Source organism: Mus musculus, chromosome 11 (assembly GCF_000001635.26).
Source record: "Mus musculus strain C57BL/6J chromosome 11, GRCm38.p6 C57BL/6J".
Lineage (NCBI taxonomy): Eukaryota > Metazoa > Chordata > Mammalia > Rodentia > Muridae > Mus > Mus musculus.
This window is the reverse complement of record NC_000077.6, coordinates 116,329,196-116,355,885: the sequence shown is the minus strand read 5'-3', so window position 1 is coordinate 116,355,885 and position 26,690 is coordinate 116,329,196. Positions and strand designations below refer to the sequence as shown.

At 53.9% G+C, this 26,690-nt stretch overlaps 2 protein-coding genes across 5 annotated transcripts in view; both read left to right on the top strand.

The window, feature by feature from the left end:
- Rnf157 (ring finger protein 157) overlaps positions 1-19,541 on the top strand; it is a 77,047-nt gene extending 57,506 nt beyond the window's left edge. Inside the window, exons 9-20 of one of the 3 annotated variants that reach the window (XM_006533103.3) lie at positions 370-441; positions 1,091-1,250; positions 1,409-1,521; positions 5,688-5,926; positions 6,444-6,552; positions 7,919-8,030; positions 8,375-8,544; positions 8,788-8,853; positions 9,931-9,979; positions 11,581-11,691; positions 15,508-15,548; positions 17,056-19,532. In XM_006533103.3, the coding sequence (XP_006533166.1) occupies positions 370-441; positions 1,091-1,250; positions 1,409-1,521; positions 5,688-5,926; positions 6,444-6,552; positions 7,919-8,030; positions 8,375-8,544; positions 8,788-8,853; positions 9,931-9,979; positions 11,581-11,691; positions 15,508-15,548 (1,242 nt within the window). In that variant the 3' untranslated portion in view covers positions 17,056-19,532. Of the gene's footprint in view, positions 1-369; positions 442-1,090; positions 1,251-1,408; positions 1,522-5,687; positions 5,927-6,443; positions 6,553-7,918; positions 8,031-8,374; positions 8,545-8,787; positions 8,854-9,930; positions 9,980-11,580; positions 11,692-15,507; positions 15,549-17,055 lie in introns of all 3 variants that reach the window. The other 2 variants (NM_027258.1, XM_006533104.2) reach the window with 2 other exon arrangements.
- An 845-nt stretch (positions 19,542-20,386) lies between these two features.
- Foxj1 (forkhead box J1) lies at positions 20,387-25,182 on the top strand. Of its 2 annotated transcripts, none has more exons than XM_006532269.3 (3): positions 20,387-20,668; positions 21,144-21,844; positions 23,409-25,182. In XM_006532269.3, exons 2-3 carry the CDS (start codon positions 21,347-21,349, stop codon positions 24,174-24,176), a joined length of 1,266 nt encoding a protein of 421 aa, XP_006532332.1. In that variant the 5' UTR covers positions 20,387-20,668; positions 21,144-21,346; the 3' UTR covers positions 24,177-25,182. The 2 variants fall into 2 exon arrangements, with proteins under 2 accessions (XP_006532332.1, NP_032266.3); NM_008240.3 differs by having other exon boundaries at positions 20,532-20,668; positions 21,178-21,844.
- The last annotated feature ends 1,508 nt before the right edge of the window (positions 25,183-26,690 follow it).

Genomic DNA, 26,690 nt, shown 5'->3' with positions numbered 1-26,690 from the left:
CATCTCTGCTGCTATTTCTATAGTATTCAAACTAAGGTTTCTCCTATAGCGAATGCTTACACTTTGACATACATCCCTCTGTCCTCTTGAGTCAATGCTGTTTACAGCTAGCTGTCTGTAAGAGTGAGCTACAGTGTGTGAAATTGCATGCTCCCAGTTGGATATGATAGTGGGTAGAAGAAAAATTCCATTGGCTTTCCCTCTCAAATGCAAACATAAGTTGGTTTAAAAAAAAAAAGCATCCTTTCTAGGCCCTGGAGTCTTTTCTTTGTGAAGCGGTGGTCCTGGGTTACCTTGGGAAATGGCCAGCCCTCTGCCCTAGTCTCTCGGTGCTGAGCCTGTCCTTGGCCTTCACTCTTCCCTCTTCAGGTGGATGGGGTCAGCTACCTTCTTCAGGAGATCTATGGGATTGAAAACAAGTACAACACACAAGATTCCAAGGTGAGGTTTGTTCAAAATTCAGCATTTGCTCTCTCCTGGAGGCTCTGGCCAGGGCTGAGGGCCGGGAGCCCAGTCCTATGAGAAGGTTCTCATTGTGGGTCCACCCTTCTGCTCTGCAGCTTAGCTGAGCTCTGGCTCCCGGAGGGTCTTGTATTTTCCCTTCACTTCATCTCTGGGCTCTCCTAGGTCCCTTCTGTTCAGACCTTCAGAGGGAATGAGCTCAGGGGTTAGTCCATTCTCTCACCTTCAGGCTGGCAGTTAATAGAGGCAGAGGGTCCAAGCAGCAAAAGCCATTCACGGGGCTGGAGAGATGGCTCAGCAGCTAAGAGCCCTGCCTCCTCTTCTGGGTGACCCAGGTTCAATTCCCAGCACCCTCATGGCAGCTCACAGCAATCTGTAACTCCGGCTCCAGGAGATCTGGCACCCTCTTCTGGCCTCTGCAAGCACCTGGCATGCAAAAGGCAAAATACCCATACACATAAAATAAAATAAAAACTAAAAAGAAAACAAAAACAGTGCATAAATTAAAGTCCAGCGTCAGCATAGATACAGCTCCCAGGGTGTGTCTGCTCTTCAGCCTCACTGACTTGTGAGTAACTTGTGAGAGATGGAAGGCCATGAGTGATGAGCTGTGTCTCCTCCTGGCCAGGTGGCAGAGGACGACGTCAGTGACAACAGCGCTGAGTGTGTGGTGTGTCTCTCTGACGTCCGCGATACTTTGATCCTGCCCTGCCGGCACCTCTGCCTCTGCAACACCTGCGCAGACACCCTGCGCTACCAGGCCAACAACTGCCCCATCTGCCGGCTGCGTAAGTCCTGGAGGGGCGGGCACAAAACAGCAGAACACTGTCCCCCGCCGGGCATAGCAAATGGACTAATGCTGGAGGGCGCATGGCTTCTGTCTGAGCGCCTGCTTATCCTTAATCCTGAAACAGGATGTCCTGATGGCCTGTTTTCTTCTTCACAGCCTTCCGGGCACTGCTTCAGATCCGAGCCATGAGGAAAAAACTGGGCCCTCTGTCCCCAAGCAGCTTTAACCCCATCATCTCTTCCCAGACCTCGGACTCTGAGGAGCATTCAGTAAGCTGGGCTCAGAAGCACGGCCCTTCCAGGGCACCTCTTTCTCTGCGTTCTTGATATTTCTCTGTAGGTTTTATTTGGGAGAAAGAGTGTGACTGTAGCCCTAGCTGGCTTGGAACTTGCTCTGTAGACCAGACCAGATCTGAAACTCACAGTGGTCTTCCTGATTGTGCCTTCCAAGCACAGGGGTTACAAGTGTGAGCCAGCACACCCAGTTTGTCCTGCCATCTGACGGCATTCCATCAAGAAATCAAACCTGAGTGTGCTGAAGGGTTTTATTTAGACTGTCTGGGATCATGTTCTAGTAAAACATCCTAAGACTGGGGCTGGAAAGATGGCTCAGCAGTTAAGAGCACTGCCTGCTCTTGTAGAGGACCCAGGTTCAATCCCCAGCATCCACCTGCCAGCTCACCACTGTCTCTAGCTCCAGTTTTAGGGGATCTGGACCTCCACAGGCACCAGGCACACCCATGGCACACAGACACGCATGCAGGCTAACACTCAGACACATAAAATAAAAGCCATTTTTTTGAGACAGGATTTCACCAGGTAGCCTTGGCTGTACTAGAACTTGCTGTAGTCCACACTGGCCTCGAACTCAAAGACCCGCCTATGTGTAACTAACCCCCGAGTGCTGGGGTTACAGGTGTGCACCACTCCCCAGAAGTAAATAAATCTTACACAACTTACTAATATTGCAACTGAAAGTTGAATTCTAATCGTCGACAGTTCCTTTTCCTCCTTTGGAACTTGGAGTTCAGTTGATATCTACATTTCCTGGAGCCATGGGTTGGACGTTCACTCCAGCGGGATCCAGCTCACAACTGCCCCGAGCAGAAACAGGGATGCCTGTTTTGGATTTGAACCAAATTCTCTCTTTACTTGACTTCTTGAAGAAAGTTACTGCCTTTCTTCATCCTTCTTGTGGCTTGAGAGCTTGGAAGCCAAGTAGATAAGATGATTGACCTTAGAGTCATAGGGTATGAGGCTATCAGAGGAAGCCTGGAAGGTCTGCAGCTGTAGTCGAGGACGGGTGTGGCTCTGGGATCAGGCATGAGCCTAGCATGCGCAAGGCCTTGGGACCAGTCACTAGCACTATAAAACAGCACCCTGCCCTCCAAAGACACAGCTACGTGTACTGTCCTGCCTCGATTGGCCCAGTGGTGGAAGAGGTTTATTATTCAGTATGGGGGAAATTGGTTAGTTATGCATAAGGGAAGAAGTCCTTTTTGCATTTTAAATTAATTTATTTTTTTATATTTATTTAGAGCATGTGTGTCCAGGGCAGTGGATGAAGGATGTCTGGTAGGAGAGAACTTTGGGGAATTGGGTCTCCTTTTACTATGTGGGTCCCAGAGATCAAACTCACGTCATCAGGGTTAGTGCTAAACAACCTGGCATGCTGCAGCCATCTCTGCAGCCCCCCTTTATCAATTTGATCCTTATGGAGTAGATTTCAGATGGGACAATTAGTTAGATATTAAAAAAAAAAAAAAAACCCAGCAGGCACACCAGGGCATGCCTTTAATCTCAGCACTTAGGAGACAGGCAGGCAGAACTCTGTGAGTTCAAGACCATCCTGGTCTACGTATCAGTTCCTGGACAGCCAAGGCTACACCTTATCTAAAACCAAACCAAACCAAAAAACCCAAAAGCCAAACAAACAGACTAAATAAAGCATTATAACCCTAGAATAAACTATGTATGTTATTCAGTTGAATCTGGATGGTACACTACTCAAGCAGTAACAACTATAAAAAAGCAGGGGTGTTGGGTAGAAGAGGGGGGACTGTGGTCTGCCTGGTGAAGTGTTTGCCGCACAAGCCTGAGAACCTGACTTTGGATCATCTCAGCCACATAAGCAGCCAGAACAGGCAAAGATGGGTGGGGCCTCTGGAACCGGCTAGACAAACTAAGAAAGCCTCCTTTCACGGTGTCGGGGGGGGGGGGGGGGAGGTTGGAGGGGACTGTAGATTTAACCACATAAAAAGTCCAGTCAAGCCGGGCGGTAGTGACGCACACCTTTAATCCCAGCACTTGGGAGGCAGAGACAAGAGGATTTCTGACTTTGAGGCCAGCCTGGTCTACAAAGTGAGTTCCAGGACAGCCAAGGCTACACAGAGAAACCCTGTCAAAGAAAAGGGACTGGAGAGATGGCTCAGCGGTTAAGAGCACTGACTGCTGTCCCAGAGGTTCTGAGTTCAATCTCAGCACCACATGGTGGCTAACAACCATCTGTTATGGGATCTGATGCCTCCTTCTGGTGTGTCTGAAGACAGCTACAGTGTACTCATATACACAAAATAAATAAATCTTTTTAAAAAAGCCCAACCAAGAGGCTAAGGAGAATGGCAAGTTCAAGGCCAACCTAGACCTCATAGTGAGTAAATTCCAGGACAGCCAGGGCTACGTTGCCAGGTCATCTCTTAAAAACAACACATAAAAATCTTCTGTCAACCAAACCTAAGCCTAGCAAGATGGTACACACCACACCAGCACCCAGCACTGAGGGGGCTGAAGTCCAAGGACTGTGACCAAAGACAAAGAGGTTAATTACACTGTGTATTCCAGACGTTGGGCTACCCAAGAACTAAAGGCTCCCTCAGAACCAACAACTACCACTGCCCTGAATTCTCTTTAAGTAAATGAATTTGAGGATTGAAATCTAAGCTAATGGTGTGGGTTAGTGATAGAGTATTTACGTAGATTACTTATCTTAATGATGAATGGCCCTGGGTTCATTCTCTAGTACTGCAATAAAATAAAATGTCACAGGCAGGAGAAATGGATTGTAATTAAGAGTAGTCACTGCTCTTACAGAGGTTATACTGCAGGTGACTCAGAGCCACCTTCAGGGGCATCGAGTGCCATCTTCTGGCTGCTGAAGTCACCTGCAGTCACCTCCATATCCAACACACACACACACACACACACACACACACACACACACACACACACACGAGTTGCTGGAGAGATGGCTCAGAAGTTAGAGCACTTCCTACAGTCCAGCCATGGTGGCAAATGCTATTAATCCCAGCGCTCTGGAGGCAGAGGCGGTGGACCAATGTCTACAAAAGGATGAATCTGAAATTCCCAGCTATAGGAGGAGCTGGGGGATATGGGTGTACACCTGTCATCCCAGCACCTGGGCGATGGAGGTAGGAGGTCATAGTGAGTTTGAAATCACATTGGGCTTCAGGAAAACCTGTCTTAAGAAAAAAGGAAGCCGGGTGTGGTGGTGCACGCCTTTAATCCCAGCACTTGGGAGGCAGAGGCAGGCAGCTTTCTGAGTTTGAGGCCAGCCTGGTCTACAAAATGAGTTCCAGGATAGCCAGAGCTATACAGAGAAACCCTGTCTCGAAAAACCAAAAAGAAAAAGAAAAAAGGAACTGGGCAGTGGTTCCTTTAATCCCAGCAGAGATAGGCAGTTCTCTGAGTTTGAGGCCAGCCTGGTCTACAGAGTGAGTTCCAAGATGTGCAGGGCTACACAGAGAAACTCTGTCTCAAGAAACCAAATACATACATACATACATACAGGAACATATTTATGTTTAACTAAATAATTACAATACAAAATTGTTATCTTTAGTTTATGTATATGTGTGTCTGTCTGTGTGTGAATATTCACATGTGAGTGCAGGGTACCGCTTGAGTGGGTGGGGTCTGCCCTGGGGGTCAGAGGGCAGCTTTAGGCCCCTAGAGCAGCAATTACAGGTGACCGTGAGCCCCTGACATGGGTGCTGGGGTCTGAACTCAGGAGCAGCACGTGCTCTTTCCTACTGAATCATCTCTCCAGCTCCTAGAATTATCTTTAAAGCTTAATCATAAATCAGCAACAAGATAAAATAATTGAAAAATGTCCTAGATTGCCAACAAAAGTTACTTTGGGTGATCGGTTATTTTTCTCTTCTTTGATTTGTTTTGCCAGTTTCCAACAGTGAGTACTTACTTCAGTTTTCATCAGAGAAGTAGACTGTGTGAAGCATCCCGTGGGCGCCCGTGGCTTCCCACACTTCCCCTGTCCTTACGTTTAGCATAGAAGTGTCTCATGCCACAGACGGATGCTTAAACACAAAATGCATCTTTTAATGTCCATGAAGAAACGTGATTGTGCCATAAATCCAAAAGTGCCTGACTAATGTTTGGCCTATCTCTGATTCTCGTAGTCCTCAGAGAACATCCCCCCGGGCTATGAAGTGGTGTCTCTCCTCGAGGCCCTCAACGGGCCCCTCACCTCGTCCCCGGCAGTGCCTCCCCTTCACGTTCTTGGGGATGGCCACCTCTCAGGAATGCTCCCGTCCTATGGCAGTGATGGCTACCTGCCCCCTGTTAGGACACTGTCCCCCCTTGACCGCCTGTCTGACTGCAACAACCAAGGACTCAAACTCAAAAAGAGTCTATCCAAGTAAGTAAGTGGAGGGTGCCCACCAGTGTCACGCAGGGTCGTCTCTGAGAGCTTTCAAGACCGCCTTTCCCTCCTCCACATTGTGACAGTCACATGCTAGGTAGAAACCTTCACACCGGTATTCACTATACAGAGGCATAAAGTAGTGAGCAGCAGCCTGGCGGTGGTGAGGAAGGGACAGTTTCCCCCAGAGAAGACGTAGAATGGGCACTTAGGGGCATGTGCACTTGGTGGGCATGGGTGCTTGAGGGGAGAGTAAGGAAAGAGGACATTGGACAGTGTGGACAGAGGGAGCATCTAAATCCATAGAACACAATCACACACACTCTCTGTGGCAAAAGAGGGTATCTCAGGGATCAAGGAACTGAGATGGGGGGTGCAATAAACCCCGCTGCAATAAACCTGTCCCACCCCGCTCCCGAGAGCTGACCTGGCTTCTCCAGCCCTCCTGTGAGGGCTGAGGCAGGAGAGAAAGGGCAGTGCTGTGCTCAGCTGCTTTTCTTCTGGGATTTTACAGATCCATTTCCCAGAATTCTTCTGTGCTTCACGAAGAGGAAGATGAGCGCTCTTGCAGTGAGTCAGACACTCAGCTCTCTCAGAGGCTCTCAGTCCAGCACCCTGAAGAGGTAACTGGCTTTCTTCTCCCTCCCTGGGTACTGGCATCGGGCATCTGCCTGCATGGCTCCTTGGTCCCTGATTCTATCTGCTCATGAGACCTTGCAGTGCCTTACAAGACGGCAGTTGCTCAAGCTTCCAGAGGTCCATGAGTTCGCCACCCTGTACGTCCCTCACCCAGACCTTGCCTACAACGTCCAGACCCTATTAGCCATGTACTATCCAAGCAACAAGCTAGGAGCAGAGGGTGTTCGGAGACGGGGCAGTGCTCTGGCCTCCAGAGCTCGTGTCTAACTGGGATGCCGTTTATACTCAACCACCAGTGCTCTATGTGGCTCACTGTTGCTGCCCAGTACATACTTCTTACACGGGGGCGGGGGCGGAGTGAAATAGCGTCTTAGTGTAACTTAGCTCAGGCTTGCCGGGAACTAACTATATTGCTGAAGATGACCCTCCTGCCCCACCTGCCAAATGCTTGGTGGAGTACAGCTGCCTGTAGTCCCAGGTCTGGAGACTAAAGCAAGGGCGTCATAAGTTTGAGGTCAGCCTAGGCTACGTATCAAGTTCAGTGCCAGCCAGCTACTGAGGCTGTCTCAAGACAGATGGGGCAGTGTACTCAGAAGAAACCACGAAGTTTCATAGTATGGTGTGCAGTTCCCTTTAGCGGGGGACATCAGAAAAACTGTTGTAGAGGGAGTCGCCTTTGGCTGAACCTAGAACGTTCTTAGGCATGAAAGGGAGAGAAGCATTGAGTGGGAGCTTGGAGCAGGGGAGGGACAAGGTGACAGCTCTGACTTACAGAGGTCCCCTGACAGTCACGGGTGGGCCAGTGGAGCCAGGGAGGGCTCGGTAGTTCAGACCTAAGGTGAGAGAGGCCTCCCTGGGAGCCCCTTCGCAGGCACCTAAGACGGCAAGGCTGTATCCCGGGGGACTGGCAGGTGGAGGGCAGAAGTGGCTCAGATCCACTGAGCAGGAACTCTGTACATCCATATGGAGGGGTCTTGTGAGCAGTCAGGGCCCTGTTGGTTTTGTGTTCTTTCCCTTCTAAAGGAAAGCTGTTCCTAGGCCTGGGGACACCAGGGCTATCCCTGTGTGACAGCTGCTGGGTGACCTGTGTCACTGGAGCTGCCACCTTTGTGTGCCCAGCAGATGCTGGGCCTAAGGCAGGAGGTGCTGACTGAAATGTGCACTCCCCTGGGACAGAGTCACTCCAGGCCTTGGCTGAAAAGGAATGCTGACAGAAGCCAGCACCGCCTGCCTCCCCTGTCACTCATACCCACAAGAAGAGTCATCCCTCCTGCGTTCCTCCCCAGCTCTGCTCCTAATGCAGGGAGGGCTTGTGCTGGGTTCACGTTCCAATGTGTCCTTCACCCCCAGGGACCCGACGTGACTCCAGAGAGTGAGAACCTCACCCTGTCCTCCTCAGGGGCTGTTGACCAGTCGTCTTGCACAGGGACTCCGCTCTCTTCTACCATCTCCTCCCCAGAAGGTACCTAAGGGAGTAACTGCATGCGCCTCCCTCACCTGGTCCACAGCCGTGACTTCCTCTGGGGATGGGAGCAGTGAGCTGGTGATTAAACCGGTCCACACTGGAGAAGGCAGGCCTCTTATCCACCCTCCTACATGACGCGATCCCCTCGGTGATGTAACAGCAGGAGCAAGCCCTCAGTCCTTGAGTTTCAGAGCAGAGTCTTAGAAGACCTTCAGTCTGAGCCTTTCTCAGGACAGGGCATGTGGAGGCATTTGTATGCCTCGTTGTGGCCTAGTGTAGGAAGTGTATACTGCTCCTTGGTAATTATGGTCCTGTCCCCGCCCTGACTTCTGTGTCCACAGACCCAGCCAGCAGCAGCCTGGCCCAGTCAGTCATGTCCATGGCTTCCTCCCAGATCAGCACCGACACGGTGTCCTCCATGTCTGGCTCCTACATCGCACCTGGTACAGAAGAAGAAGGAGAAGCCCTGCCTTCCCCCCGAGCTGCTAGCAGGGCCCCTTCAGAAGGAGAGGTAAGGGAAGAGTTCTCCTTGACCTGCCTTGCTCTCGCTTCACACAGGAGTGCCAGGCAGCTTGGTCAAGGCCCATGTGCGGGCAGGAATGCTCAGGGAGGACAGCAGGCTCTCCCTTAGATCCCGCTCAGTGGGCCACCAGCCTTGTGCTGAGGACAGCTGTGGGCTTGGGTTTGTGGCCTTAAGAGCTTAACTGGAGAGCCTGTGATGACCACACCCTGGGGCTTCGTTGCTCTTTTACAGGAGACACCAGCAGAGTCCCCAGACAGCAATTTCGCTGGCCTTCCAGCTGGAGAGCAGGATGCAGAGGTAACCTGAACGTCAGGCAGCAGCTCCTTGCCCACAGCCAGGGTCTCCTACTGCCGGGGTTAGCTGGGAATGACTGTGGCAAAGGAGCACTGGAAAACCTGCCCTGGAGGCATGCCTAGATCATTTAGGAGTGTAGGTAGAGGGGAGAGTGGCCTCCACCTCTGGCCTGCTGCACTCTTCTGTCAGCAGGGGACACTGGTTCCATGTATGAGCCACAGAGAGTGACCTTCCCTTGCCAGACCCTGACAGGCCTGGGATGTGCTGGCTGTCCTGCTGTTAGTCTGTTTACCAGGGCTGCTAGGTCTCCAGCTGTGGGTGGAGATGCCCTGGGTATGCTATGCACCATCACTGTGCAGGCCAGCCTCCATCACTGTGCAGGCCAGCCTTTACTTTCCTTCTCAGAGGGCCTCTCAGGACATTGGGTAGTAATTGGCCAATGATGAATTTCTGAAAGCTTTGTGACCTCATGATTTTTATATTCTATTATATTTTGTCTCATTTGCTGGTTTGAGACAGGGCTTAACTATGTATACCCCCTAAGTATTCAGTCTGGCCTAGAACTGCCGTTGTAGACCAAGCTGGCTTTTTTTGTTTGTTTTGTTTTGTTTTGTTTTGTTTTGTTTTGTTTTGTTTTGAGACAGGGTTTCTCTGTGTAGCTCTGGCTGTCCTGGAACTCACTCTGTAGACCAGGCTGGCCTCGAACTCAGAAATCCACCTGCCTCTGCCTCCCAAGTGCTGGGATTAAAGGCATGCGCCACCACTGCCTGAACCAAGCTGGCTTTTTACTTCAGGTGACCTCCCTGCCTCTGTCTCCCAGGTCCTGAAATTATAGGCCTATGCCCATACCTGATTTTTATTTGCTTAATTTAACTCTTATTTGTACTTTAGTATAAGCGTATTTCTTACAACCCATCCTAAGCATAGACTTGAAGTTGATCAAGCATCCCCTGGCCATGGTGGGAAGTATGTGCTGTGGAGGTAGACCGTGGAAATCATGACGGCGGGCAGGACGTGATTTGTCCTGTCTGTGCTTGGTGCCTCTAACGGTAGACTCATGGGGCTTTTCTTGTGTCCTAGGGAAATGATATCATAGAGGAAGAGGACAGATCACCTGTGCGAGAAGATGGTAAAAGATCTGTCCCTGCTCTCACTCATGCTGCCTTTCTGGGTACTGCTAAGGGGGGAAGGAAGGAAGGATGACTGTGGCTTTAGTGGCGGTGCTCCGCTGTGGGAGATGCTGTCAGGCAAATGGGATATCGGTGACCTTAGTGACATGCTAAGCTCCTGCTGAGACACAGACTCCACAGGGTGGGGGTGGCGTGGATGGTGCCGCAGAGGACACCACGTGTGGCAGCTCTCTAGCTGAGCCCTTGGGCTGCCCTAACCCCAAGTGGAGTAGTGGTCTCTTCCACATGAGAGGCAGGACTCTGGTAGCTTGTCTGGTTGGCTTTAGTGGAGAACACCTAAGAGGTCGGCCAGCAGCTCCCTTGTCTCAAGGATGTGGCTGACTTGAAGCACGGCCCCCTGCAGGGCTGGCTGGGGTGGGGGGCAGCACCACAGGCTGTGGTTTGCTCTTCAGTTAGATTTGTCTCCAGTGAGCCTGGAAACGCAGCATGCCCTGCAGGCCTTGGGAGGAGGAAGAGGGGTGGTTAGGGAAGTCACTCTGCCCATCCCAGAAGCCAGACTCCCTGTCCTCTCTGCTCCCAGGCAGATGTGTGCCGCGGCCTGCGTACAGTAGCCCTGGATACGGTTGCTCCAGCAGAGGTCATCCTAGATGCTCCTGCTTTAGCACGGGCCATTGCCATTGCTTGAGGGGTGTCAGGGGTGCATGCCGGCTTGACTGCTCCCAGGGAGCACATCTGCCCAGGGCTAGGAGCTTCCCTGCCTCTCAAGAGATTTCAGAACCCAACATGGCTTCCCCAAGGAACCTTTTCTTCTAAGATGCACATGGTGGCCAGCTTGTTGGCACTCACCTCTTCATAGTCTCCATGGAGGGTTTGCCTCCTTTCTTTTCACTGAGAAAGAAAGGAGGAGTTTAAAAAACAATAATGCCTACAACTCTCCCTTGTCCTTTCATATGACCTCAGCTCTCTGGGCAGTCTCTGAGAACCTCCAGTAACAAACAGCCTCAGCCTCCTGAGAGTGAAAATCACCATTCTGTGAACAGTCATTCCGATGTGCTGTGCAGAACTGCGCAACCCAGAGCCATGAGTAGTGCACTGTGTCTGCTTCTGCAGGCCCTTCGGTCATAAGCACACCTCACTCATGCCTGGGAGTCACAGGCCTGAACAGGGGACCATCTCACCTCAGGGCCTCAGGCCACAGTGTCATCACCTCAGGGCCTCAGGCCTCAGTGTCATCAGGCTAGCCCGGGTGCAGCTGCCCTTCTGACCTATGTCTGGCAGCCTTCCATAGGAACCAGACTTATTAAGGAACAACTAGAAAGGGGCACCTAAAGAAATGAGCCAGGGTGTCCGCGAGAACCCGACATGCCCACACAACTCAGTTCACAAACCAGGGTGCCCGCGAGAACCCGACATGCCCACACAACTCGGTTCTTCTGTCCACTCTTTACTTGATTTTATCGTCTTTTTTTTTTTGACACATGATTTTATTTTATTTTTTTACTTTTTGTCTCCATCTTAAAACTTTTATTTTTTTTTTTAAGGACAGCGAAGTAGAGAAATCCTAGCCAGCCCCTGTCTAACTGCATTAACTCCGTTACAGGCCAGAGGACATGCGCATTTCTAGGCATGGAGTGTGACAATAACAATGACTTTGACGTCGCAAGCGTGAAAGCACTGGACAATAAGCTGTGCTCTGAGGTCTGCTTACCCGGTGAGTGGCAGTGTGCTGAACATGAACTTGGTGGGAGACGCCCCTCCGCTCGCCCCCGCTCTCCCCGTGGAGGCCTTGGAAAAGAAGCCTCAGCTTTTAGAATAGAAACCGTAGCTCTTCCAGGGACGTACGTTTGAGGATCACAAGGAAATCTAAAAGCATCTGTAGGTCAGTGAATGGCTTTCTGATCCGACGAGCCTTAGGTCTCCAGTGATCACACGTGCAAGACTCGGATCCCAGCGGAGAAGGCAGAGGGCGGGGATGACTTGGTTCTCTAAGGCCCCAACTTCTCAGCGTGCCCTGTTTCTTTCTCTGACCTCAAACACAGTCTGCAAAGCAGCCATGCTAATTGTACATTCAAGCCCACGCATGCTAGCCCATGCCTACAACCCCACACTTGGCAAACAGAGGCAGCCCCATCATTGCAAGCTGCAGGCCAGGAGCTACGTAACAAGACCTACCTAGTCTCTCAAAAAATAAAATCAAGCTTGGTGTGGTGGCGCACGCCTTTAATCCCAGCACTGGGGAGGCAGAGGCAGGCGGATTTCTGAGTTCGAGGCCAGCCTGGTCTACAGACCAAGTTCCGTGACAGCCGAAGCCACACAGAGAAATTGTCTTGAAAACCCCAAAATAAAATAAGTCACAGTTGAGCACTGACTTCAGTGTGCCCATCCTGCAGCAGCCAAGACCCTGCCTGGGACAGATGTCCCTTACACTTCCCTGGATCGTCCCCGCAGTGTCCCCCACTGAGGACCTGCTTCAGCTTCAGAACAGCCACTCCGGGGTCCAGTGCTTTACTCGCTCAGCGAAGTAGCTGAAGTGTTAAGCCGCAGGGCCTTCTGTGGCTGCCACTCTCCTTCAGCCTGTGCCACCCATGGTCCCAGCAGGCCCTGGCCCCATGCAAGCCTGCGGCAAGGGAAGCCAGTTGCTCGGGAGAAACTTTCTCCAGCCTTTCTCTCTTTAGTTTGTCCTGAAGATACTGCCCAGGTCCCGGGCTTCCGTGAGACCTGAGAGACAGCATCAGGTCACCTGCTTCTCCCGCACAGGCCCCAGGCGCTCTCCCTTCCTGTCCAAGCATGGTGGAGGGCGTTGATCCATATGGCCACCTCCTGCCCAGTTAAGGCTGGGCTGGAGCTGCTGGAGACCAGGCACGCTCACCCCTGCCTTCCCACTCCTGGCCTTGCTTCCATCCGTCCATTTATGTTCCATGTCTTTATGCCAAGTGTAGGTCTGTCTGTCTGTCTGTCTGTCTGGTTTGCTCATTTTTAAACTCATTTCTGTTTTCTGACTTGTGTGAAAGTTCATGTTCACGCTGTGCCAGCACTGGCCTCCTGCCTCTGCTCAGCCCGACCAGCACCAAGCTTACTCACTGGTGTGCGCATTTGAGGGGCTCTCGCTAGGGCTCTAGACAAGCTTCCAGTTCCTAACTGACAAGGGCCGATGCGCAATACACTGAGTTCTAAAGAGAAAACCCGTGGGAGCTGTTCAACAAAAACAGACACGCTTCTGTGGCAAAGACCGGGATAGGCAGCCTCGGTTGGTCAGAGGGTGAAGATGGTGCCTGTGCCTAGCCCTGCCTGGGTCTGTGGTGGCTTTCTGCCGGCCAGCCTTTCCTCAAGGGCTTCTAGGCTGAGCCCCGCTTTTGGCAGAGGGAGCTGCTGCCACTGTTGGAGCCCACGGCGCCATGGAGACCAGGCTTGTTCTTTCTGCTTCCTCCTCGCCAAGCCCCCTTCCCATCACCCTGCTTGTCAGCGCAGTGCATCCTCACTTACAGGGAGGAGGCAGCACGGACACAGCAGCGTAAGCGGGCAGCGAGCAGCACGCCTTCCGTATGGGAATGTCTAGGGTCAGCAGGTTTGAGATTAAACGGAGCTCCCAGTTTGGCCAAACATGGAATCAGTCACCTGTGGCAGGGTCAGGAGAGAGACTCGGGTATAAACAGCTCTTAAGTCTATTCGAATTAAGTCTCTGTAGCAAAAGTCCAAGGGCTCTTGTGGAGAGGAAGCGTGTCCCCTCTGCTGCATCTGTTAGAATCACACCAGTAGCAAAGGTGCCAAGGTACTCGGAGGTGTCTGTTTATCTCCTGGGTCAAAGCCAGGAGAGTCGTGTGTAGCCTCTCCGGACTAAGTTCACACTCCTCCACGGCATGCTCATCTGACCCGGCCGTGAGAGCTGAGGGCTGGCTCGAGCCTCTCTGTTCTTTAATGCTCTTTTCTCCTGTGAGGAGCACTTCCCACAGACCCTGCCCCTGCAGTCTGTGCCTCTTCAATAGGTGCCACCCCCTTCATGAAGAGCAGACAGGGGAAGGCCGAGAAGGGCACAGGGTGCTTAGATTGTGTGTGTCACCCTCTACCAAGAAAGCCATCATCACCATCCTTACGTGTGTGAGGGCCTTGGAGAGGGTCTGTGCCTTCCGACTCCTCTCCCCCCCCCCCCCCCCCCCAGTCCCCAAGAAGCTTCCAGGGCTTCAAAGGCCCAAGACTGAGGCCATCTTTCTGGTTCCTTATGCTAGAGCCTAACTTGACAGGCGCTGTGATAAGAGCTGGAACTCTATGACCCTGCAGTCTGTGTGGCTTCAAAGAGCAGTCCGTGGCTAGCAGGAGAGTGTGTGGGGCAGTGAGCATGCTCACAAGGTGCTGGGTAGGCTATGTGATGGGTAAGGAAGAGACAAGGGACTTTCAGTGAAACTACATACATGATTGAGTGACACAGGAGTAGACCTGTGCAGTAAAATCTAAACAAATAGAGACCTGAAGTGAAACCCACTCCTGTCTTCAAGCCTCATGATATAGGATGCAGTCATGTGGGGCTGGGGAGATGGCTCTGTGGTTAAGAGTACTGACTGCTCTTCCAGAGGATCTGAGTTCAAATCCTAGCGCCCAAGTGGTGCCTCACAACTGTCTATAACTCCAGTTCCAGAGGATCCAACACCCTCACACAGGCATGCCATACATGCAGGCAAAACACCAATGCACATAAGATAAAAAATAAATCATTAAAAAAAAAAAACAGATGTGGTCATGCATACCTTTCATCCCAGCACTCAGAAGGTGGAGCCAGGCAGATTTTCTGAGTTTGAGGGGAGCCTGGATCTACATATCAAGTTCCAGGCCAATGACGGCTACAAAGTGAAACCCCAGACTCTTGTTTTTAAAATGAGATGTCTGCAGTGCACACTCTGAGGGGAAATCTAAGTTACAGAATAAGCATATTTTAACTACTCTAGCCCGTAAGTTAATCCGCACATGAGTAGAGGCAGCAGAGAGGTATGCCAAGTGTCCCTAAAGCGGCCTCTGGAGGTCTCTTCCTCTCATTTCTGATTCCCCAAAAGGGAACCAAATACAAAGCACCACTGTCCCTCCCCTGGAAGGGGTTCTAGTCTCCAAGCTCCATTTTCTTGCCAGAGAGCCTGGATCCAGGCAGATGGGAGGGCACACTCAGACATCTCCTCGGGATCCAGGCTGCCTTGTGAGTGGGCTGTGGAGAGGCAAGCATGTGAGGGCCACCATAGATCCTGTGGCTCCTCCCCAGGGCAAAGGACATCTCGTTCCCTCGCCATGTCCCTTCATTGCACATGGCCCATCTGCAGCCTAGACTGTTCTGCAGGCAACCTGGAGCCCTGACCGGAGTTCCTGGGTGGGAGATGCTGCTTAAGGACGTGTGTGAGTTTGGTCGGGACAGCGTTAGGCCCTGAGTCATGGATGCTGGCAGCAGTGACCCTGGTGGTAGTGATGAGGCTGCTGCTGTTTGACTTGTGTGCGCTTGTGTGTCTTCTCTCTTGTTTACCATTTGCTTTTGGTCTCTCCTACTGAACAGCCGCAGCTCCGGAGTCCTGCCCCATAAACATTGAGGAATAGGTATGACATCTACCAAATTATATAACTGAACAGACCACTCATTTGACCTGGGGTCTCTTCCCTGATCCTCTTTCCCACGCCCCAGAGTGCCACCTGCAGAGGGGAAGAAACTCCTTGGACTCATGCTCAGGAGTGGAGAGCCTGTGGGCAAGACCCTGTACCCTTCCTTTCCCAGGGCTGTACTGAGGCCTGTTACTATATAGCCTCACACCAGACCACTCATGCAAAATAAGCAATCAGTACCTGCTTCCTCCTAGCATATGTGCTATTAAGGACTTTCTTCGTGTCTTAGGCTCGCTGAATCTGAGGCTGACTTTGGCCATTTGTAAGTTGGACTCAGGACTGCAATATACAGTTAGCTGGCCTCACTTAATAGAAAAGCCCCACGCCCCCATCTCCGTCCTAGGGCCACACTACCTTTCTGAGCTCCCGGGTGCAAACCTGTAAATGGTTCCTGCAGAAGCTTGCCGAGCAGAGCCAACAAGATGAAGTACCTTCCCTGAACATCCCGAGCCTGGAAAGGAGCAGGGCCTGCCATTGTATAAAACATAGTCGCTCTCCTGGAGAGAACAAAACAGAGCTAACTCGCCAGCTAGAGGGACCTAGGAAACACATGAGGCTCCCCCAAACCAAGCTGGCAGGAACTGCTCACAGGTCATTTCTAGTCAGGTATGTGGCTGGGCACCCTTACGTAGGGCCCCATGCGGGCCTCACAGCCAATCTGTGAGTGCTACCCACTTGTCTCACTGGGCATACGAGAAGGCCAAGCCCCCTAAGGAAGGTGACCTGCCAAAGATCAGACCGTTGGAACCTATGAACTGATCTGAGGCCCGAGTGGATGCAGGTGTGGGTGTGACTAGGAAGAGAAAACAAGGTAGGTAGGTTGCATCAGAGCATGAAACAGAAGCGTCAGGGTTGAGTCTCCACTTGGAGCCACAGATGCAGCCAGAGGCTGGGAGAAGCCAGGGTGATAAACAGCATCTTGGACTGAAAGGTGCTCAGGCGAGGAAGTGGTACAGGTGAAGGTGTGGGCATACACCGTCTCCCACCCAAGGCTTCCCTTCCCTGGCCCCTGCTATGCTGCAGCCCCACCCCCGCCCCTACCCCCCTGCAGACACAGGCTATAGGTCAGGGTGTGCTCTCTGTACACCCACCTTCCATGCAGGAAGCAGCCCAGTTCAGCCTCCTAACTAACACTCCCAAGGCCAGAACCAAGTATGTAACATGCAAGCTGGATGCTAGGTAAGTTCACGAATGAAGAACACCTACAGTCTCCCCATCTGTCCATGGGTTACAGGCAGCGACTACCTAGCTAGGGAGGGGCAGCCGTGGCACCTGCCAGCACCTGCTCCTCACTCTTCCTCTCAGGAGTGGCTCATGCAGCCAGATGTCTCACGTCACACACATCCTGCTAGATTCTGTGTTGACTCCTGTGCTGCTGTACTGGGACACCATGTATGCTTGGCCTAAGGAATGGCTCCCAGAACCTCTGTTGTTCCTTCTCCAGGTACCTGGCAGCATGAGGATAACACTGTCAACTGTCGCCATACCCAGCGCCGGCGCTTATCCTCCAGCAGCCTGGAGGACCCTGAGGAGAACAGGCCTTGTGTATGGGATCCTATGGCTGTCTGAGGGCATCTGCACCTCCACCTGGGCGTCCCCTCCTGTCCTTGCCTTCCATCTGCCCTCACTGGACCACGAGCCTTCTGGTCATCTTCAACAAGACTCGTGGACTTCCTACTCACATGAAGGGAGGACGATGCGCAACCCTCCACCCACCTGCCTCATCGCCTGTAACCGCGATTCTTACCCTCTCAGAAAGAACCAGAAGCCTTCCCTCTGTGGGCTAATACGTGCCAGCCAAACCTGTGGGCCAGCTGAGCTGAGGGTCAGGGCTGGTTGTTTCTGTAGGCTTTCTCTTCTGAGTGGAGACCAAGAAGACTGAAGAGTTTGGCAGCCTTGTTAGACGCCCATGGACAGGTTTTGGTCTCTGGCACTCATAAACAATTAGAAACCTAACTTGAACTGGTTGGGAACTTGCTCCATGAGGAAGGCCATCCACTCCGGCCTCCCAGAACACCAGGAGCTCCTTGCCCACGCCTAAGGGAGAGGGTAGCCACCGAACTATTGGTTGGAAGCCAGATCTAACAGAGTTGGTCTCCTGCACCTCCGGTGTCCACAGTTAGGAAGATACCCCTTGCAAGGCCTGTCCTCCTCCAGTGCAGTCAGGAAGGCCTACTGGGCCACTTCCCTGCAGTGCTTGGGCAGGCTCTTCCCATATCGTCACTACAGCCACTGAGGGGGTCTTGAACCCAGCTAACCACTTCTCTGCCCTCTTTGTAATAGCTGAAGAACTAGGCTAAGAGCTGAGGCCCAGTGGTTCTCAAACTGGTGCACAGGAACACCAAAGGAATGGTGGAGGCTCTGGGGCCAGAGGATTAGGAGACCTCCCTACCCTAGTGCATTCCTCCCCTGCCTTTCAGATGGGATAGATGAGAGGTGGGCTCACCAGTGCTGAGAGATGCTGTCAGGTTAGCACTCAAAGCCATAGCAGCAAGCTGGCAGGAAATTGTTGGGTTCAGTGGGTTTTAACATGGCTCTAAAGTAGATGCCTATCTAGTGGCTTTTGGAACAGAAAGTCGTTCAGCGGAACATGAGATGGTTTGGGGATCAAGATTAGTGACAGTCACTTATGAGGGTGCGATACGAGGAGCTTTAGACTTGCAAGTGTGTTCTTTGAAAGGCTTTCCCCAAAATGCCAGTGCCCAGGATCCTGAGGGGAGGTCGGGGGTGGAGAGTCCGGCTGCAAACTTGCCATGTGGCTGGGAATGACCTTGAACTTCGGGTTTTCCTGCCGGTACTGCCCAAGAGTTAGGATCACAGGCCTGCACCACCGCACAGCTCTCCTTTCCATGGTAATCCCACTGTTAGGGGCTCTGCTGCGCTGCGGGACGTGGGACAGGCTGAGCTTCAGATCCCATGTTGCCCCTTCTGAACACCCTGCTTCCCGTCTTTTACTTCCTCAGCATCCCGAGGGCCCCTCCCTCCCACACTTAAGGTTTACACCAGTGTAGGCTGAGCAATATCCACACCTCCTCAAAAACCAGAACAGAAACAACAGGGAAGTTCCCTGAGCCTGGGACGGCTGCACGGCTGCACGTAGCCCTTCTCCCCTGGCAGGCAGTAGGTAAGCGGTGTTCACAGTGTGGTGTGACCTGGGAGGAGGGGAAGAAGCTGAGATGAAGGAGATTCGGGTAAACAGTAGCCACAGTGGCCAGGAACCCTCGAAAAAGCCATTATAATCAGCCCTTCCGTCTCCCTTCACAAGTGCTCAGCCTGAATTCCATAATCCAGGCACCCAGGTTAGCATACCCTTTGCTCTGCCTTGCTCATTCCGCCCCTCACTCTGCCCTTTTACTTCTTGGCAAGCAGAAATAGCCCATTCACAGGGTGGCCCACTGTCAGCTGCCACACAACCCAGTCCATTTGGGAACCATCCCTTTCTTGGGGCTCAAATGTACAGAGTCAGGCATGTTCTCCTGGTGCCGTTGGCTCCTCATCACACAGTATCTGCACCTTTCCATGCTTGGTACTGCCCAGATCTTGGCCTCCTCAAAGAGCCTTTTTGCTTTACCTAATTTCATCCCACCAGAGTGTCTATCCCCTGTGACATCTGCCAGGCACAGACTCAAACCCTAAGCCATCCATCCCACTGGGGAACTAGTCCTGTCCATCTGGTGTTGGCGTGCTGGCTGCACACTTTGTTTTAGGGCCTGAACACCTGTGTGTATGTGTGTGTGTATGTGTGTGTGTGCGTGCGTGTGCTCTGTATGTGCCATCTGTGTACCCCTCACATTCATGGAGTACACTTATAGGCACATTACAGTGGGGACATCAAGATGCAATATTTATGGATTGCTGCATGATTCTTAAAAGTGAATAAAACTGTTTACAGGGGCAAGGGAGCCATTAATTACAACGTGAATTCGTTTGTGAACGTATTCGTTTCAGTCAGTGGCTCAGGCTCTTTTTAGTATTTCTGCAGACCTGGGTACAAGGCCAGCTCCATTCCTGACTGCCCTACCTGCTTCTGCATCTGCCTTAAACCCGATCACTTCCAATCCTGCAGCTCGTCAATTATTAAAGAACCCCAAAGCTGATGGCAATAGGGAAAGCTAGGGCCCAGAATCCCTTATGCTTAGTAGTTCCCATCACTTAACCAGTTCCTGGCTAAATCAGTAGAACAAATGACCTCTTTGAGAATCTTGCAGGCCCAGGGCTTTTCTGTTTTTTGCCGGCTGGCTCTGCTTCCTAGACTGTCTGAAAGGGCAGCACCTCCGCAGATGCCCCTGGAATGCCAGCTTCCGGGAACTTGAGCAGGGTGAGTGGGCGAGCTGCTTACCGGGAGACGCTGGGTTACCCTACCCGCCTCGGTGTGTCTGCGAGCTGTGTGGCCGTTTCTGCGGATTATAAGCGACAGGTGGCATCAGAGAGTCAAACTTGCCTGTGGGCACCAGAGAAGACACTCGGGGACCAGGGAAAGGCCCCAGAAACCAGACAAAGGCCACTGGCAGCCCGGTGAGGGCAAAGACTTCAAGGGCACGGTTCCCCGAGACTTGGTCTGCAGAATCCGGGGCTGGGTCCCCTCAGCGGTCAAACCCGACGCGTTGGGGGAGGGGTTCCCGGGGCCTCGAGCGGGAGCCGAGCACCCGCCGTGAGACCCAGCGCGGGGCCCTCGGGCGGGAATGCACAGAGTCGGATCTCGGTGGCGGGTAGGGGGCTGGGTGGCGCGGGAGAGGGCGGCAGAACCAGAGAGTTCCAGAGAGTTGCCGCCAGAGGAGCTGCAAGGGCCCGCGGTCTCCTTGGAGACGTACTGGCCAATGACAGCAGCGGAAGCTGTTTATGGGGGCGGGGCGTCGCCATGGCAGCAGAAGAAGCCTTCCGAGCGTCTACTTAATGCCGGTCCCCGGGCCGTCGGCGCTCAGAGAAGCGCCGTCGGGCGAGGGGGGGGGGCGCGAAGAGGGGCGCCAGCACAGCCCTCGAGCTGGGGACAGAGAACCGCGGGAGGTGGGAGGAACTTCTTCCAGAACCTTCCTCTGGCTGGCTGCGCTCTGAGCCAGGTAAGGGACTGGGAGGGCTGTGGACCACGGGATGGGAGGGCGTCGGGACCTGCTGGCTATCCAGTCCATCGGTCGCCCACAGAAGTAGTGGGGCCACGAAAATGAAATCTGAGGAGTTCGGGAGATCGCTTCCTGCTCCTCCATAACTCGGTCCTGTGACCTTCCTTTCCCGAGACCCTTCATCCTAACACCTCTTTTCAAGGATCAGATGACCTACTTTGCCCCAGCCGCGTCGTACTGACCCCCCTGGACTATTGGGATGTGATCTTAGTTTCCCACTCTTTGGGGAAAAGAGTTAGTTTGGGCCTTCCTACCCTCTTCCCTCATTGTGGCCAACAAACCCTTCAAGGGCAGATGGAGAGAGGTGGAGACGCAGGATCAGACCAGGGTCCTGTGTTTCCCTGACCTCGCCACAGGCTGCGGGGATGAATGTGAGGGGCTCCCCCCCTAAGGCGCCTCTTTCCTCTCGGGGTAGGGGAAGAGTGTTCAGTTCCGTGGTGCTCCCGCAGGCCTCACATTCGTGTTCGGAGGAGGCGACCCCCTGGGTCGCAGAATGGAAGTGAGTGTTCTGGAGACTGTGTAACTGGAGTCTGGGTTACCAGCGGGCCAGAGAGCGCGGCGGGCCACTCCGGCTCAGCCTGTGGATGTTGACCGCCCCTTCGGAGAGTCCCCGCAGACATGGCGGAGAGCTGGCTGCGCCTCTGCGGAGCGGGTCCCGGAGAGGAAGCCGGGCCGGAGGGCGGCATGGAGGAGCCGGACGCCCTGGATGACAGCCTGACCAGCCTGCAATGGCTGCAGGAATTCTCCATTCTCAACGCCAAGGCTCCCACTCTTCCCCCAGGAGGCACAGACCCCCACGGCTACCACCAAGTGCCGGGCTTGGTGGCGCCCGGGTCACCGCTGGCGGCAGACCCTGCCTGCCTTGGGCAGCCGCACACACCCGGCAAGCCCACATCGTCGTGCACATCTCGAAGCGCGCCCCCGGGGCTGCAGGCCCCGCCCCCTGACGACGTGGACTATGCCACCAACCCACACGTGAAGCCACCCTACTCCTATGCCACTCTCATCTGCATGGCCATGCAAGCCAGCAAGGCCACCAAGATCACTCTGTCGGCCATCTACAAGTGGATCACGGACAACTTCTGCTACTTCCGCCATGCAGACCCCACCTGGCAGGTAGGGGGAGGAGAGGTGCGGGTGGTGGCCACTCCCTCCTCACGACCTCCTTCTGGCACTTAGCCAGGCTCGCATACCAGATCTGCAAGGCCAAGGAGACACCTGGCTGTGAGGTCAGGCCTCATGAGAGGCCTGACCACTCTGCCAGGTTCTGAAACTGCTCCCTTGTCTGGAGCCAAGGCCCTGGAGGTACAGACGAAGTTGTAGAAGAGGGACCAATAGGGCCCGGTGTAGCCTCATGTGGGATGTAACACTAAGGCACATTCTTGTCCCGTGTCCGAAAATTCCTAGACAATGATCTGCCCGAGGAATTAGTCAGAACTGGACTCTGAAATGGAACCTAGGTGACCTCCCTGCCAACTTCTGCACCCTGCGTCTAGAGAGTAGGGCAGAGATGAGCCCCTCTGGGTACAAAGATCAGTTGTCCAGGTGGAGGGGTCAGGAAGTCATCCTGAAGCCACTGACCAGCCTCCCACCTCAGCTCCTCCCCAGTTTCCTGCCCCCACCCCCACCCTCTCAGCCAGCCTCCCTAGGGGGGCAATTACCTGAGCCAGGTGCTTTCCACAGGGGCACTTCTGCTGCAGTGGCTTCGGGTTCTAAATCTCCAGAACCTGGCACAGAGCAGCCAATGGGCCAGGCTGCCGTGTAAACATCTCAGCCCTGCTGGCCAAAGGGTGCCCACTCACTGCCCACCTGCCTTGCTAGCATAGCCTGGGCCCCTGGACACCAGTGTGGTGTGAGCAGAACTAAGCTGCTGCGTGTGGAGAGGGCAAGATAAGGCTCAGTAGACAGAGACAGCACTGTGAACATCCTCCAGTATCAAGATCCATGTTCTAGAGACGAGGCCTGAGGTTGCCCACTCTTCCCTAAGGCAGCCAAGGAGCAAGAGGGCACGATCATAGTCCTAACCCATTCCAAATGGCTCTAACCCTGGGTCAAAAGATTCCCCAATCTTCTCCTTATTCAATGCCTTTGCCAACTCAGGTCCCAGAAAAGAGCCTTATGCGCTTGGCTGGGTAATAATCAACTGAGGTGGTTTGGGTGGGAAGAGGAGATTGTAGGGGGTGAAGGTCTAGGCCAGCAGCTGGCTCAACAAACAAGGAGTCACTAAATCTCCCAACACACACACACACACACACACAAACACACAGTCCTTGGTCACCCAGCCCCCTCCCTTAACCCACCCACTTCACAAACAGAGGGAGATGGCAGTCCAGGCCGTGGGGGAGCTGAGGGCTTTGGCCAGGACCTGCAAGCAACAGGGTAAGGGAGGGAGGGAGGATGACAGAGGGTGGCACTGAGAGCCACCCTGTGGCTCAGAGCTCGGATGACTGAGCAGGCAGATATCCCAGCAACAGAGAACAAAAGCCCCCCCCCCCCCCCATGCACTCCGGGCTCCTCATACCCTGTGGCTGGTGTCCCAGAGTCCCCGAGCTACAGCTGCCTGGTCAGGGCATCGGATCCGCCCCTCCCCCATCTGGGAGGATGCAGGAGCACCGGGTGCCACTTCACTGCCGGTCCCCTGACCCCTATGCCTTTTCTCTTGTTCTCTCTCTGTATCCAGAATTCCATCCGCCACAACCTGTCCTTGAACAAGTGCTTCATCAAAGTGCCTCGGGAGAAGGATGAGCCCGGCAAGGGGGGTTTCTGGCGCATCGACCCCCAGTACGCAGAGCGCCTGCTCAGTGGGGCCTTCAAGAAGCGGAGGCTGCCCCCAGTCCACATCCACCCTGCCTTTGCCCGCCAGGCCTCCCAGGAACCTAGCGCTGCCCCCTGGGGTGGGCCTCTGACCGTGAACAGGGAGGCCCAGCAGCTGCTTCAGGAGTTTGAGGAGGCCACAGGGGAGGGGGGCTGGGGCACAGGAGAGGGCAGGCTGGGGCATAAGCGAAAGCAGCCGCTGCCCAAGAGGGTGGCCAAGGTCCTGCGGCCTCCCAGCACCTTACTGCTGACCCAGGAGGAGCAGGGTGAGCTGGAACCACTCAAAGGTAACTTTGACTGGGAGGCCATCTTTGAGGCTGGCGCACTGGGGGAGGAGCTGAGCTCACTGGAGGGTCTGGAGCTAAGCCCCCCGCTAAGCCCCAGCTCACATGGAGATGTGGATCTTACAGTCCATGGCCGGCACATCAACTGCCCTGCTACCTGGGGACCTCCAGCGGAGCAGGCTGCTGACAGCCTGGACTTTGATGAGACCTTCTTGGCCACATCCTTCCTACAGCATCCCTGGGATGAGAGTGGTAGTGGCTGCCTGCCCCCAGAACCCATCTTTGAAGCAGGGGATGCCACCCTGGCCGCTGACCTGCAGGACTGGGCCAGTGTGGGTGCCTTCTTGTAAAAGGTCAGGCCCCACCCCATCTCCGGACAGTGCTCAAGTCAGGGCCCAGAACTGCCTCCCAAGACAGGCCCGTGGACATCTCAGCACCCAGGCAGGGACTGGGCCAGGTCTCTGAAGGCCACACTGCTGCCAGCTGGGGATGTCCTCATATCCAAGCCCAGAAGACTGGGAACTGGGGACCCTGCCCCTCCCCCATCAGCAACCCCCATACACACAGTGTTTCATCCACCCATGTTCCCTCAAGCCCAAGGATTGGCAAAAGCACCCCTGCCCCTGCCTGCCCCCCATCCCCACCCTTGCACTCTGAGAGCTGAAGCCCAGAAGGGTCCTACCAGGCCAGGGAGGAACTGAACAGGGCCCTCACCAAAGCTTCGCCTCACCCACTTCTGCTGCTTCTCTGGGTCTCTACCCAGAGAAAGTTCCCAGGTACAACAAACGCTCATTAGATGATAACAAATTAATTCCCAGGAGGCCCCTCCCGGCAGAGCTTTCCCAGGGGCCCTGGCAGCCTTGGCCAGGGAGAGAGAGTGAGGGCAAGAGACTGGGGAAGGGAAAAGAAAGGAGGCAGAAATCCGGTGGGGGCAGCGAAGTGGGGCGAAATGGTCTCTAAGCCCGCTAGGGCCTTTCCCTGGTCCATCACCTGCACAAGGGAGGCTACAAACCTTCCAGCCTGACTTGAGGCTAAGAGCATCAGGAAGATGGGGTGTGGGGTGGTTGGGTCAGGGGCAGCCAAGCTGCTAGGGGGTGGGGGGAGAGACTAATATAGTGAATGTAGTTATAGCTAAGACTTAACTGGGGAAAGGATGCCCGGCTCACTGGGAACACTGGGGCCAGGAAGGGGACAAGCCCTAGGCCCCTGTCTATACTAGGGGGACCAGGCCTTGCTCCACCTTGACCCCTGGAGCTGGGACCTGAATCTACCCTCCACGTGGAGCAATTTAACCTTTTTCATGTAAAGTTCTTTACAATAAAATGTTTTTCAAAATAAAATTTAAAAAAATCTGAACATGGCCGTATTTCCAGCTTTCTTTGGGAAAGGAGAGAGCCAAATGTGGTGGCTTTGGGAGGAAAGGATTGGTGTTTCTTCTCCATGTCAAGCGGGAATGGCCAGGGAAACAAGACAGAAAGGGTTTGTAGAAGGTCTAACCTCAAGCTAGGTCCCTAGGAAGGAGAGGGCCTTTCTCAGGGCCCTTCCATTCTGTACATTAGGACCTCCATCTGCACAATGAGGCAGTTGGGCCTACAGGCCCAGTCGAACAAGAGTCAGGGAGGAGATTGGCCCCGCCTCACCCCAAGGATTCACAAAGGCCAGTGTGCCCTGGCCCAAGCCGTCCCCCGCCATGAGAGCCTGCCCAGGCTTGCCTGCCCAAGAGTCCCGGGACTCTTTCCAGCAATACCCTCCCCGGGTCCTTCCCCAGAGGGACAGGGTGTGAGGTCAGAGGAGCCCCAAGGCCCCATCCTGCTCTGATGTGTGTTTACCAGACCCAGTGCAGGCTCGGGGAGGCAGAAGGCCGCCTTAAAATGAGACTTGCCCTCCCAACTGTGAAAGTCCAGGCTACCAGAGCTCTGACAGCAAAACAGGATGCTCCTGTCTGGATGGGCCCCTCATCTTAGGTTTGTGTGCCTGAGACCCATTTCTCTACCACTACCACTCGATTCCACCCTACATAGCATCCTTGTGCTCACCCAGCCCTTCTCTGTGGACAGCTTGTCTCGTGCACAGGTGCACACACATGAACAACAACACGCAGAGGAGCAGCATTGCCCGGGCGCTGTCCAGAGCAAGCCTGCCCAGCCTCCATGGCCTCCCCTTTCTTTCTTCCTCCATCCTTGAGCCTGGCCCCAGGCCAACCTGGCATTCCCCTGCTTTACACGCCGCTGCTTTCATTTGCTAATTATTCCAAATATTCCAGAAGGGCTCACACTGAGCAGGGCAGGCTGGCCGGGCCTATCCCTTCACCCAGCACACAGAAGGGGCCATTCCCCAACCAAAGCTTCTGTTCTACTCCCCCCCACCCCACCCCCAGTCGCCTCCCCCACCCCCTTCCTCTCTACAGACCACAGCACTAAAAGAACAAAGGCAGCCCCAGCCTTCTCCCGTTTGCCTCAAGGATCAGCCTTCGGCCCTGGCCAAAGTGGGCACACCCTGGATTGACAGTGGGGCGAGTTACTGCCTGCCCCAGGCTTATGCTGGGAAGAAGAGAGGCAATGTCTGGGGCAAGTAGAACCGCCCCTCTCATGAATACAAGGCCAAAGACTAACGGAAGACACAGAGCAGAGCAAGGCGCGCCCTTGGCTACACTTCCCAGTCACTCCGAGTTCCTGAAAATTCTGATGCCCAGGCTGTACCTTGGACCAATCAGACCAGAGTCTCTAATGGGCCCAGCACAGATTTTCTTAAGTCCCCACATACTTCTACTGCGCTGTGGGTGGGGGGTAAGGTGCAGCACTTGTCTTCTCCAGAGCAGGACAGTGGGTGTCTTCCTCCGTGGCTGTCTGCCTCATTACCTTGAG